The 14,578-nt window shown below is 42.2% G+C and overlaps 1 protein-coding gene across 3 annotated transcripts; it reads right to left on the bottom strand.

The window, feature by feature from the left end:
- Positions 1 to 467: 467 nt before the first annotated feature.
- MEIKIN (meiotic kinetochore factor) lies at positions 468 to 12,732 on the bottom strand. Of its 3 annotated transcripts, XM_027747721.2 has the most exons (14): positions 12,475 to 12,732; positions 11,653 to 11,740; positions 11,352 to 11,430; positions 10,766 to 10,826; positions 9,933 to 10,073; positions 9,413 to 9,532; positions 9,113 to 9,152; positions 8,344 to 8,405; positions 7,477 to 7,571; positions 6,968 to 7,147; positions 6,546 to 6,626; positions 5,882 to 6,037; positions 5,472 to 5,595; positions 468 to 3,882 (listed from the first exon to the last, which is right to left on the bottom strand). In XM_027747721.2, exons 1-14 carry the CDS (start codon positions 12,647 to 12,649, stop codon positions 3,836 to 3,838), a joined length of 1,449 nt encoding a protein of 482 aa, XP_027603522.2. In that variant the 5' UTR covers positions 12,650 to 12,732; the 3' UTR covers positions 468 to 3,835. The 3 variants fall into 3 exon arrangements, with proteins under 3 accessions (XP_027603522.2, XP_039246925.1, XP_039246926.1); XM_039390991.1 differs by lacking the exon at positions 5,882 to 6,037 and having other exon boundaries at positions 12,475 to 12,731; XM_039390992.1 differs by lacking the exons at positions 468 to 3,882; positions 5,472 to 5,595 and having other exon boundaries at positions 5,986 to 6,049.
- Positions 12,733 to 14,578: the final 1,846 nt, after the last annotated feature.

The following is a 14,578-nucleotide window of genomic DNA, read 5'->3' as shown; positions in this document are numbered from 1 at the left end:
GTCCCTCGTCCCCGCTGCTCTCGGCGGGTCCCGCGGGCAGGGCCGGGGGATCCCCGCGGCGGCGATAACGCGCCCTGCCGTGTTTTCCTTCTCCGGACGGAAGTTCGGGAGGGAGCCCCGGGAAGGCGGGGGAGGTCACGGGCGAGGCATCGCACCCTGCAGGGCTGCACCGAGAGGGGCGATGTCCCTTCCCCCAGACCTACAAATCCCCTCTCCCGCCCCCTCCCCTCCCAGGCACACGGCGCTTCTCCCACAATGGCACAGCTCAGATGCGCTCGATTCACAACCTGCAGGGAAGGTGGAACGTGTGTGTTTGGTGGCAGGGGAAGCCATCATCGCATCGCAGGTAAAATACCCAGCCACAAAGCGGCGTTTAAGCACATAAAGCCCAGCAAGTCAATCCAAAACAAATTATAAGGGGGGAGGGGGGAAGTGTGATAGGTTTTATAAAATCAAGAGGATCTGAGGATTTTTGCAAAACTCTTTATTAGTAAATGCTGAAGTGAAATAGAAATCCTGGTAACGTTAACAGTCTCCTTCAATGTATCACTGTTCAGATACAACGCTGCTGGGGAGTTTAATTAAGGACTGACAAAACTGACTGACTCATCTGCTTTCCCTACAAAATGGAATTAAACTAAAACAACCTATGATGTAAGATTAAATTAAGCAGATTCTTTTTAAGGCAAAATTTAGTGCATGTGTAACATCTACACAACAATTCTTCACAGTCACCCATCTGTAGGAATTTTGTTTTTCATCTACCAGAAGTTGAAGATAATTCTAACAGAAAACAGGAACTGATGTTTAGATGCATCCCTTTCCCCTTGTTCTGTATGGAAGACACACCTGCCTGCCATAGATTTGTACATGACCAACCTTTACATCCCTTCACCAGGTAAAACCCTCCTGGCTTCAAGGTGGGCATGTAAATACAGTCTCAAATACAAGAAGTCCTCAGGGAGCACTACAAACTGATAAAATTTTGGCCAGGACATGTAACTCAGCTTTCAGTAATTTCACAACTGAGAGCAATGAAGATTTAGCTCATCTCGAGTGCATTACAATTCCAGCTGATGGAGTCCCTTTAAGAGTAAATATTAACCTGTTCCAAAATGCCTAAATTAACAGCAGTTGATTCTGATAGGCTTGACTGTCAGACCTTAATTGAGGGAAGGGAGGAAGGACAGTGAGAGAAAAAGGATGGGTACAAATTTAATTATCCACTTCCCCATAAAAACCTTTCTCTAGGCAAATTTTCATAGCTACACAAAGAACATGAACTTCTGTGCCCATTCAGTACATGCTGATTTGGGCCCCAAACCTCTCCTTTCCGTGTCTGAAGATTATGAACCACAGCAGAACCATTTGCATGCAAGGTTTTTACCCCCCACCAGCCTGTACATGCACTCCAGTGCAAGAAGCAAAACATCTTCCATCATCTCTGAACACTTTAAGTCAAAGTCTCCTAGAAGTGCACTTCAGATAACAAAAATAACTGAACAGTGTTAATGAAAAACCTCTTACAGATTAATGTACAATACATTTACTCAACATGCATCTGCCATGCACAATTCCTGGTGATAAAGGATTATCAGAGTTCCTGCATGGACTGACTCGCTGGGAGCGATTCCATTCAAGCCATTAAGGCTTCATCATGTCTGGGACGTGACAGAGCAGCCCTGGTGACACTGAACAGATTCCTCTCCTGAATCACTGCACAAATAACCTCCTCTGTCCTACCCATTAACAGGCCACGACCCATAACCTTTCTCCACCAATATGGAAGAGCCAGTTTCCACTCTGAATGAAATTTTATGTAGTAGTTCTGCAGCTAAAAACCAAACTATGGGGAAATGCCTTTCCTTTGAGAAAAGCAGAACAAGAGTAGAGATTGTTCCAGCCTCCAAATGAATTTCCTTCCCTGGGGCACAGAGCTAGCCTGGTAATTAATTACACTTTCTCTGAGAGTCAGACAAAAGATGAAAATAAGAAGCAGCACTTTCATACTGAAGGGAAGGACAAGAGATTGTGGTTCCTGTTATTTCTGCCCTCCTATACAGCCTCATCACGTCAAGAAAAACAAAAGCAAAATGCAGCAATATTCAGGTTGCTACAGTTACACACCATATTTCTTTCTCTTGTACTTTCCAATTAATTTGCCAGTATTAGTCTGTCTCTTGTATAAAACTACCAAATGGTCTGGGGCAAAATAAGTGTTTTTAAGTAGGACTTCTAGAATACCCTTACAATAAACACATCTGTATTCAGGACCACCCTTTACTTGAGCAATCATCATAATCACAACTTTCTAGATAACTAGCTTTCAATTTTGCTTAAAACTACCTCAGGAAGTTCACGTCTATCTCTTAGGGGCTCTAGATTCTTGCATAAATGCTAGTGACTGAATATTTGCAAGAACAAGGATATTGATAATTAGAAGCACATCTGAGAGGACTCCAAGGAGTTATTGGTAGAACTCATTCTACTAATGCTTAAAAAAAGAAAAATAGCTTAATGGCATAATTTTCAACCTTGAGCCACATAGTGTGTTTATACAATACTTCTTCATAGACTAATCCAGCATCATTTATTTGCACTTCCTTCTGCCCCAAAGCAATGGGGAAAGGCTCAGGGTTCAAACTTTCACAGGTTATTTTCAAACGTAGTCAAACTAAAGTTGTGGATTTTGTATGTTTTCTTGGCATGTCTTTTTGGAAATACAAAACTATTTTCCAGAGTGATAACACTGAGAAACAGACTTTTGAAAGCCATACTGGCATTTTGAAACATCAAAAAACTTCCCTTTTTGTCCAGAAAAGCGTCAGGGTGTTGTAGTGAGAACTCTGTAGGGATCCAAATAACTTTAACCTGCAGTGAATTCAGCTGGAAAAAACTGTGCTCTTGAGAGTGTTTTCTGAGGCACTTGGCACACTAAGAATGACATTTAAGAATTAACAATCCACAAGCTGAAGTGGAAATTATGTGGACATAGTGTGAACAGTAACCTGAAAATCCAGAATGCCAATATCCAGCTCTTCACACAATTCAGCTATAAAAGGGTTTTTCCCACCTTGTATTCATGGAAGGCATCTGCTGCTTCTAAGTCTGAAGGCAGTAGAAGAAACAGTGACTGAGAGATGGGATACTACAGAACAGGTGAGATGGAACAGGAAGGACTCAGAGGTGCCAGTGGCTGGGCAGTGGATGTGCCCAGAATGGTGACAATGCTGATCACTAAGAGCCAGCTCACACTGATGGCAGGGTGATGATGACCTATATTCATGGTTAAAAAATCAATTTACAGCAGAACACACAGTCCTGCACCTCCAAAGTTCTGCAGACCTAAGCATTCAGGGAGTTTAATGGCAGCATACTATTGACTTCCGGGTCCCTGAGAGTACATGAATGCTTTCACACCCACCCCCATAACCTGTATTAACACTTAAACAGAGGTCACATCTTTAAATGCTACTGCTACTAGAGAAAACTAGAAATCCTGGCAGAGCAAGAGCCAAATATAACTCCATAATTAATTTGGTCTGCTGTTCTTGAGTCATGCTTTCTAAAAATCTAAGCAAACTGAAGAATCATCTTTATGGAGTCCTTGCAGAATGATGCCCAGAATAGGATCTAGTTGCTGTACAAAATAATTTAATGTTAAGTACTTGAGTAAAGTACTTACAAGCTTACTGAACACATAATACCAAATTTCAAACAATGTATGTGCAAACAAGAAAAAAAACACCAGCCATTTGTTAGTTCTGTTCCATCACCCTGACACAGCAACAAGATGGTCATTTCTTCTGTTGACTCCTGCTGAGACCCAGAAATCTCATCTCTGTTCACAGCAGATCCAATTTTTGGTACTTGTAATAGTATCTGGGGAAAAAAAAAAGTGATAAATAACTATCAGTAAAGTGGCACATTCTCAAGTGTAAGAGAAAGCTCATTGATCTGACCAGCTGTTGAGATGTTCACTAGATATCCAGGCTGTCATTTGTTTGGAGGAGTCTGGATCTTGCAGGTCATTTGCCAGTGAGGAGAGAACAATAGTTTTGAGTACCTGTACATTCCTAATGAAAACCAGCATCATCTGAAAGACTCCTTGTGCAGAGAATAAAACATTCAGCATAAAACCCCCACCACAAGCAGTCTGATTCCTGATCCCAGGATCCTCCAGAAAAGCAGGAACAACCCCAAACTTTTGTTCTGACACCACCACTTGCCTATTTGTGATTACCAAGTACAACCTGTGTTCTGTATTACAACTTTCCTAGGACACCTGACCTAGCACCCTAGTTCTTTGATCTGTACAGAAGCATCAGTGCCATTAATTAATACATACACACAGTTAAAAGCATTTCCCTGCATTCTAGATGCTGCATGAAACTCAACTGGTAATAAAGTTGGAGAGTATTTGGAGCTAGGAGACTGCAAATGAAAATTTGTGTGTGCTCAGTCTTTTTGAGAGCTGTCACACCTAGGCAGTATCTCTGTATTGGATTAAATGACACACACCTTGCAGAAAACCTGCAGACGTTGCGAAGAACTACTTTGAACTTCGGAAGACATGTGCCATCCAGTGGCACACCGAGAAACTTCACCGGAGACGGCAAAGGGAGGGGGTTTTACCTCTGTGGCAGTGATGAGACAGTTTTGTTCACAGTTCTCATTTCTGTTTAACAAAAATCTAGGAAGTGAAGAAAGGAGCTTCCCCTGTGTTAAGGGTTTCAGGAGAAAAGAACAGAAACCTTAAGGGAAAGTGGTGATTTTTAAAGAAAAACATAACTGATAACTTGAACTGCTTTGAGGATGGGGGGCAATACTGAGCATGACATAAACCACACCAATGGCTGAAAGCTCAAGTCAGACTTACCCTAGAAATAAAGACAGGATAATAATTCATTAAAGAAGAAGGTAAATTTTCTAGGGAATCTCCACACCAGCAGGGAAACCCCAAAGTTGTGTTTAGAATCACAGAACCACAGAATGGTTTGGGTTGGAAGGACCTTAAAGATCATCTCATTGCACCCCCTGCCATGGCAGGGACACCTTCCACTATCCCAGGTTGCTCCAAGCCTCATCCACCCTGGCCTTGGACACTTCCAGGGATGGGGCAGCCACAGCTTCTCTGGGCAACAAGTTACTTCAGGAGCAACTTGAAGAGGCACAGATATTCCCAGAGTTACCTAGAGCACCTTCTGACCTTAATTATGATACAGCCTACGACTGTATCAATTCCTGTGCTAAAGATCCTTGGAGGAGAAAGTGTTAGTGCAGTTTCAGTGAAGTACTGTTGCACAAAAACACCGTTAAGTCAGAAATTTGAAGTTTTCTGCATCTTTTACTCTTGTCAGCCTTGTGATTTTTTCAAAATATTCAGACTTTAAAAAAAAAAAACAACCACCCTTAAACACTTAACTAACCAGTTACCACCTGCACAGCGAACCAAGTGTTTATTCTCTCACCTTCAGGCACTCCTTTGGGAAGGGAGAACCCTTTCCTGGTAACTGGAACTTGCTGCAGCCTGGAAGGCCTCTGGTGTGGTGACAGTCTAACAATGGAGCAGATCTCTTGTCTGTCACACAGGGGCTGAAAAGATTAATGACATTTCATTCACACAACTATTCCCCTTGAAGAAATAGTCTTTTAGCTTTCTTCTAGGGAAATTACAGGTGAAATGCAGATTTCAAGGGATGCCACTAGAAAATATTTAAGACTACTTCTGTACATTTAATATGCTATTGTAAAGGGTGAGAGAAAGCTGCAGAGCTTGAACATTCTCTTCAGCTGTTTTAATACTGTAAGGTTTAAATATACAGTACACTACATACTAGAATGCCAAAACTGGATTTAAAAAGTGCAATAAAATTAGAACCTTAAAAATATTCTTTTCTTCTGGACTTTGAGGAATAATTTCCTTTTCTGAGCTCAGAGATGCAGGAACAATTTCTTCTGAATTTACACATGGACCTGTGGTATTCAGGAACAGGCTTTCCCCAGGTGAGGCTTTGCACACTGGCGACAAGCTGAGCTACAGCTCCATCAAAATACAAAATATACAGGAATAACCACCCAGTTAAATAACAGACAACAATTCAGATTGGATAATGCTTGCTGGCTCATACAAAAGATGTTCTATTGCTTCAAAAAAATTATTTAGGACTGCAACAAGACCTTGATGTTCTCTATTTGTTAATCTAGTATGCATTAACTCAAGTGTGCAGAGACAAGTGGCAGTACTGTACTACCTGTACTGCCAAAGAATTCAAACTGCCATTTAAATATCAAATTTGTACTGAAGGGGTTGTGCAAGTAAGGCTACTAGTGCTGGGTTTACATCAGAAGATGTTGTAAAGATACAAACCAGATTCCTAGGTTGGGTTGCTTGGGGGTTTTCTAATTGTCCAGCTGATAGAATTTATCACAGTTTGTTGTGCAATTTGCATAGTAACATATATAGCCACAACTGGACTGTGCCACAAGGAATGACTTCTTTGGTTTGGATCATTAAAACAAAAAAGCATTGGACAGACACTCACCTTTAGCTGTGCAAGCTGAGCATTACCAGGATTTTTTAGAGCTTTATTTTCCTCAATCATCAGCATGGTGGAAGTCATTTGCTAAATAAAAACAGAGAAGAACTCAGTATCAGATTCAAATTCTTTGCTGTTTATTATTACTCCTTCAATATCCCATTAGTACACAATACCATAAGAACTCTGTTTAGAATTACTAATACTTCTTCAGATTTAAGAACTGAATTCCTGTCATTCACTTTTTTTTTTTTGGTCTTGTGCTTTCCAAAATTAAGACAAAGAACTAGTTTACAGCAGCACAGACATTTCAGATGTGGCATTTCCTGCCACTTCTCCTATTTAATTGTAACTTTTGCCACAATTCAAAACTCTCACTTCTCATTTCATGCCACTGCTAATCAGCAGGACACAATGGGAATACTCACCACCACAGCATCTGTTGGTTTGGTTGGCACAACTTCTGCTGTCAACTCCCCTGGTTTGGCTGAAGTGTTTCCTGGGGCACCAAGCTGCCTGAATGATGATGAACCTTCTTCTGCTGGATTAGAATTGTTTCCTGTTTCCTTACGCTTCACCCTTTTGGGTTTAGCAGTTTGCTTGTCAGGCTGAAGAGGGAAACAATTACATTTCTTATTACAAAGTGACTCTCTGCAGCCTGGTAAGCACTAAAAAAAGAGAGTCCCTCTGTCACAGTCAAGCTCTACACACTGACTCAGTACCACTGGCAAAGCCAGTCTGAAAAACACTGAGCTTGGGGGCATCCCTGACTGTTCCTCTATGGAGAGGGAGAGGCAACTGCATCCTCACTCTCTGCCCTGGCTGCAGGCACCCCTTTCACAGGTGTAGCAGGAACTACTACTCCTCTAGGTGGAGTTTTCCACCCATAGCAAGTCATTTGTGTCACAACCTTGCTGATTTATTAAGGATCTTTCACCTTGCTGTCCGGTCCTAAGGATGAAGCACAGCGCATACCACTTTTTAGGTCTGGTGTTCTCTCTCTTGCAGCTGTAATTTTACAGAGCTTTTTTCCTGTGACAAATTTCCAACAAATTAATTAACTTTGAGACAAAGACCACAGCTACTCTTCCACCCCATGTCTTACAGGATGGTTTTCAAAGAGGAATAATTCCAAAGCCACCCATGTAAACACAGTTCCTCCCTTCCATACAGTCCTCATCTCCCTCTCCCCACCACCAGGACTGCTTTACTCCTCTCCCATTCCTTAAGGAAACAAGGTTGCCTATTAATCTTATGTTCACTTGGCTATTTACTGCTGGACATACACACAGTGGGAGCAGAGACCTTCATAATCACAGCAGTCTTTGCCAGTGGCAACTTCTGCTGCTATTACCCCCCAAATTAAGCAGGGGAAAACTATGTGGTACCTGGGCCACAGAACTGCATCAGTCACAGATCAGAACTGAGTTCCATCAGGGACTCACTAGTATTTGTGAAGCTGGTATAAGTTCAAAGAGCATGACACAAACAGTTCTGTTCCCAGGTAAGTTAAATAAGAAACGCCAACTTTCATTGAGCATCATGGGTGATTAAATGGAAAAATGCAGGGTTTGAGACTTTGGTTGGTTGGTGGTTTTTGTTTTCTTCTCCTAACACATAAATTAGAACCAAGTCTTATTTACAGGGAAGACTTTTTCAATATGCACTTTTCCTTCTAGACAGAGTCTGTGCTGGAGGACAAATGACCCAGTAGAAACCTGGCTTAGAAACTGTGCCATCACTTAAGTTTGGGTAGCATATCCTGTTCTCACAGCTAGTACAACTGCTTCTGGTCATATTTTACCTGACAGAGTAGCTGAAATGCCTAATGCTGAAGAACTGTAATTGCAATTTGATGGTCTCTTTCTAGGAGAGGAAAAAAAAGTGAACAACTATTCTGAATGAATGTTAACATTAAAAAACCTACGAATACAGAAATCCTAGGAAAATATAGGCTGAGTGAAAAGGATAAAGCTTATTTTTAAAAATATTGTTACAGAGTTGCTTCATCACACCTTAAAGTTCTTTGATAGTTTATCATGAAGTCACAGCTTATCCTGAGGATACTTGCAATTGCTTAAGAACATAAAACATCTGCCCCCAAACCTGATTTTTTCCTGGGTGAGCACAGAATGTCAGAGACTTCAGAAGGACTTAACAACAGGTACCCTTCATACTCTGCACTGCACAGCAAGCCTGGCCAGGCACCTGGGCACACCCCTTTTGCTGCCTGTGACTGAAGGAAATCTGGCAGAATTAGTGCAATTGGATAAAAGCAACTCATTTAGGGATTTTGTAAATAAATGTCACCTTCCTCTTCCACAAAATCCTTCACTGAGTTCTCTTATATCAACTTCCCTAGAGCTGCAAGGCCAAGCCAGAAGTCTGTAAGGCAAACTCTTCCCTGACTTAATGCACCAATGTCAAAGTTAGTGAGGACACAGGTAGCTGAAACTCCACAGAAGGGTTTGCAGGAGCAGAGGCTTATTCATATTGGCCTTTCTTTAAAGCATCACTCAAAAGAGAAAAACCTGAACACTCAGGTGCATCAAAGAGTCTGCTGTGCAGATTACCTTCTAATGCACTGGTCTTGAAAATCCTTTGGTACAGGTTCTAGAAAAAAAAAAAAAACCAACATAAAAGCTAAACTTTAAATGAGAAAGCTAAGATAGCTTAGACCAGACAATGTTCTAGTGCAAACTAATTTCTAAAGCACAATATTAGAAGCAAACACAGACCACTAGCAGGGAGCTGCTCCCTATTATGCAGACAGGCCTTACATAAAATGATCATTATATATTTTATACCAGTTTCTTGCACCGAAATGAAATTTGTTTATGTATGTATCCTGAAGAATTGTAAAAAAGAATTACCTAATATTGCTGAAAGATTTGAGATCTGTGCTATCTTATCAATGGTCACTGCTTTGCTGGAGTCCAGTAGAGTAGAGTTCTTGTACTTGCCAAGGTCCACAGAGTAAAAATTACTTCTTTCTGCACATAAAAGATATAAGTGCAGGCTTCTTATGCTGAAATTCATCCAATTACTAAATTTGTGACAAACTGAAAGCAATCACATTTGGAGGATGGGAACTAAATGAAAGCATTGTCTTGGCTCAAACAGCTGCAGAAAAGTTTGGAAGGAATTTGACTCAAAGCACTTCAGTGGGTCATCCCCAATAAACAGCTTGTATCAACTGTGAATACTTCAAATTTAAAGTGTGATGGAAATTACATCAGGACCTGATTCACTCCAGACTGGAGGACAGGTTGGCTTGCAGCAAAGATGTGATCTGGTGAGTCACACCCAGAGAGACCACCAGTCTTTTTATTGTCAACAGTCTCCCCACATTTTCTACATCAAATAAAGCTCAAAAAAACCCCAAAGTCTCACCTGAATCATCATCTCTGAATGTTTCAGGGGATGAGTAAGTCTGCAGGCTGTCACTAGTATTGTTAAAATCTGCAGTTGAATTGGCATCTAAACACTGAATGAGAAAGGTTGAAACACCTGTGGGAAGAGTCATTCCTGTACCTAAAGAAAGAGACAAAATAGGTGGCTAAAGAAAAGTATCATCTTGCAGAAACCATCAGGATTTCCTTATTTAAGTTTCATTCCTGTGATGGGCTAAATATTGTCAAGTCAGTACTTTATACTGAGTCATAATGCAATTGAAGAAGCAAAGAAAGGGCATCCTGAAGCCAAATCTACACTACCATAAGCTAAGAGAAGACACCTTCCTTGCCCAAGGCTCACAAGGCACACCTGAAGAATTTAGCCTCTGACAGGGTAATTCTTCAACAGGTTTGTTTTCAGAAGGACAAACTATTTAGTCGCAAGCTTTTAAAAATGCAGGTTTGAGTAAAATGAAGAACTCATGTCCACAACTAGTTCTGTCAAGGATAAAACCAAGATCATGTGGCTTCCAGCAGGCTGGGCTCAAGACTGTCTTAGGTGCTGTAGGTCTGTTTGTGCTGCCTCCAAGCAGTTCCTGTGAACCAAAGCCTCCTGCTGCAATAAGGGCCACGAGTCCAGTGGTCTCAAAACCTTCACTTTCCAATTATCACACAGTCAGAACCAGCACAAGAACAGCACAGTACAAGACCAGTGCTTTTATAGAAAGGTAATTAGAAGTACATAATTAATTTTACATTTAGTTTTATATAGATATAAAATATAGATATAAAAGTATATTTAATAATATAATGTATTGCCATTATACTCACTAGAAGTCATTTCTGCATTTTGCAAACTTTCTTTACTTTCAAAGCTGATCATCGAGGATTTCTAAAATTAAAATACCAATACAAACAACTTGAGAAAACTGGATGTAGACAAAGAAATGCAATTAAATATCATCTATACCAGCAGATTCTTAGAAACTCATTGTCTGGTACTTCACCCCTTAAACTTGCTATTCACAGTAATTTGTGCCACGTTTTTTCTTACACCATTAACAAATCTGCAGTGTGACTTATAGTTCTAAAATTCATGAGGAATACCCCATCATTTGATGCTACAATCTTTCCTGGATGAGATGCCAGTGAAGGCATACTGACATCAACTTCACTGTCTTTTGAACTGTTTTTTTAGAGGCCCAATTCTTACTTTCAGAATCCTAAACCATTTCTCTAAATACAAACTATGACATGCAGGCAGTAGATTCTAAGTTCAGCCTGAAAAATGCGTGTGCACACACACATAACTCACAGGAAATTTTACCTGATTATAAAAACAATTTAGCATGTCACATTTCTTTGGTTTATCCTCCAGACAATTACGAGTAGATAAAAAGCAAGACACCATTCTCACCTTCAGTGATACACTGCTTTCTTCTGATTCCTCTTCTTCTTTTTCCAAGTCTCTTGTTTCTCTGACATTCACTTGATTGCTGCAGTTGAAGAACAGAACTAAGTTCAACCACAGAGCTATACCGTTTTAGAGAAAGGCAACAGCTACAAAATGTCTTTATGGAACACCAATAAATAGTCTGACAAACATCAGTGCACTGATAATTCAGACTGCATAGCTCCAAGAGCCACCTCACAAGGCAAAACAATAAAAATGCTTAGCTAATGTTAATAATGGTGTGTTTGAATGAGTTCTAACAGACCTTTGGTTGCATGAAGCGCTCTCCTCAATGAGTTCAAGATTTTCTGTAATTTTTGGTAGGGTTTTCCCACTCAACTTTTTTTTTGGGCCTAGAGAAAAATAAGTATTTAGTTCAGTAATGATCATTTCAATATTAGAATTTAGATTATTATTTCTAATAGGGCACCTTTAGCTATTTCCCCCTTCCATCCCCATAATACCTTTTTGACCCTATTGTCACAAACAAATGTTATAACAGGAAAGCCTCACCTTTAAATTACCAAGCCCAGCATGGGATCAAGACATCCCATGCTAGTCTTCCTCATTTACTTTAGCCTTGAATCCCATCCCTTCCCCTCAGACTGCATTTTGTTTCTTAAAGGTCTGCAGTTCTTAACTTGGTAGCTGCTACACTGCATTCAACGAGGCAGCTCCTGAGCAACAACTCTGAGCAGTTTTGGAAGTATACCCCCAAAGAGCAAGGCTTTTGTCTGGACCTTTCTACAGGGCCCCTTCCAGCTCCAGACGTTCTACGATCAGACGGCGGGGAGCCACTTTACAGAAGTGGCTTTATGACTAACTAGCAGCCAGACCAGAGGAAACACCCCTCCTGCTCCCAGAACAGCTGCCTGCTTTCCCCAAGCCGTGAGGGACACGGACAAGAAGAAACCCCTTCCCAGCCTCACGCAGCACCCGCGTGCGAGGACCCGCCGCCGATACACACCCGGCCCGCACCGCCCCGAGGGACCCCGCGGGAACGCGGCACCGGGCACAGCGCAGGGCCCTGCCCGCCCCCCCGATCCCAGCCCCGGCCCCGACCCCGGCCCCGCGGGGCAGCGCTCACAGGCGGGCTCGGGCCCGCGCGGCCCCGCTCTGCCGAACAGGCTCCGGCGGCACGGCTGGGGCGGCCCGGCCCGCCGGCCCGGCAGCGCGGCCGCCCCCGGCAGCGGGGACTCGCGGCGCCTCTTCCGCGGCGCCTTCCCGGCGCGGGGGGCGCGGGGGATGCGCTGCCGCTCCATGACCGGCCGGGAGAAGCGGAGCTGGCCCCGGAACACCGGCTCTGGCCCCGAGCGAACCCGCCCTGCCCCGCGGCCCCTCAGCCGACACCGCCCCGCGCCCCCCGCCCGCATGCGCGGGGCGGCCGCCCCGGCCCGCCCTGAGGGCCCGGACCCGGCAGGTCCTGGCAGGGACCGCTCCGGCCGTGCCGGGCTGGTCAAAGCCCGTCCAGCCTGGCCTGGGACCCTTCTGACCCTGCCAGGATGATCCGAGCCCGTCCGGCCTGGCCCGGGACACTGCCAGGGATGGGGCAGCCACAGCTGCTCTGGGCAACCTGTGCCAGGGCCTCGCCACCCTCTGAGTAAAGGAAACCCTGTATGAAAACGGAGTAAATAAATCATGTGTGTGATACCCCTTTCACTGACCAGCCCCGTGTTCCAGCTGTGAGGGATCTCGTAGCTCAAATGTTTCATGTAATGAAGCAAACTCACAGAACCATAGAACGGTTTGGCTTGGAAGGGACCGTAAAGCCCATCCAGTTCCACCCCCTTCCAAACCTTCCACTGTCCCAGGGGCCTCCAAGCCCCGTCCAACCCGGCCTTGGACACTTCCAGGCATCCCTGGATTTCCAAGCGAAAAGAGATGCAAGTGCACGTAAAAACCGGAATAGAGCCCAAATGTTTTGAAACTTTATTGGTTTAGACACATAGTCTGAAAAAATACTATGCATTCCCAATTGTCAATTCATATTAAACAAGCATATACATTTGGCTATGTTATTACTGATTCAAAATTTAAAAAAAAAAAAAAAAAGAAGCCATTACAGAAAGACTTCTGCATCTTCAGAGAGCTTTGCAACAATTCTTTTTCTCATAGGAGATTGCTACAATCAATCTCATGTTCCAATAGTCCTTTGGTCATTATTTTATTTTACATAATTTCTCATTCTTACAACACGTTTAGTCCAGGCACGCGTTCTGAACAACTTCGTAACCATGGTGAGGACAGAGTGTCACTGGAGGAGCAACAGCTTTTAAAAAAGAGCTTTTATTGTATGTCAGTCCACAAGAAAATCTCATGAGCACTTTTGAGAAAGGTGAAAAGTTAGTTCTTTACAAAAGTTTCCATAGATGATTCTTTGATATACATGCTAATATACCAAAACTGAAAAATCTTTAATTACAGTTAAGATTTTTTTTACACAAATGTATACGTTATATTTTAACCCCCTTCACTTTCAGTTGAAAATAGAATAAGCAACACTCACCAAAATACCTCATTTGTTCACTGCTTTTACTTTGCTAAAATACATAACAAAAAGCTGAAATGAAGGGCTTAAAGGGGCTCCAGATGCCTCAGAAAACATTTCATTTTGGAGCAATTCCAGGGATCTAAACCTTTTTCCCTCCCAGACTACAAGCATCTAGATCTCTTCTCTGAAAAGCCTCCCCATTTCACAGGAGAAAGGGTGATGTAGAAACCACCACATATGCAAAATACTGAAGAATGTTAATTCCTAGAAGAAACAAAGATCCAATTTTGATTTTTTTTTTCCCCCAGAGAAAACCAAAGTGAGCTAAAATACAAAAAGTATGCCAATAGAATTGCCTCTAAATAAAATGCTTTTCCAAATTCTCTGTAAGGCATCAAGAGGTCTTTAAGTAACCTACTACCATGCAAAAATAGTATATTCTTTCCCAGTTTACATTCATCTTGTAGCATTTATTTACATATAGATCAGCAGTTTGTGCTTTTAACACACATAAAATTAAAAAAAAAAATCTAAGTTAATTTTTTAATTCCAGAAGATCGAGTCAGATTATTTTGTTATACATGAGAAATTTCATATTCATGGCAAAAACGAGACTGGACTTTACTGATGCTGACAGATGCTGACTAACAGTGAGGACAGATTGCAAAATAGTACTTTATCAACAAAAACTCACCGTCTC

Source organism: Pipra filicauda, unplaced genomic scaffold (assembly GCF_003945595.2).
Source record: "Pipra filicauda isolate LSUMZ 115617 unplaced genomic scaffold, ASM394559v2 scaffold89_size2521313_pilon, whole genome shotgun sequence".
In the NCBI taxonomy this organism is placed as follows: Eukaryota; Metazoa; Chordata; class Aves; order Passeriformes; family Pipridae; genus Pipra; species Pipra filicauda.
The sequence above is the reverse complement of the archived record's forward strand: the minus strand, read 5'-3'. Positions and strand labels throughout refer to the sequence as shown.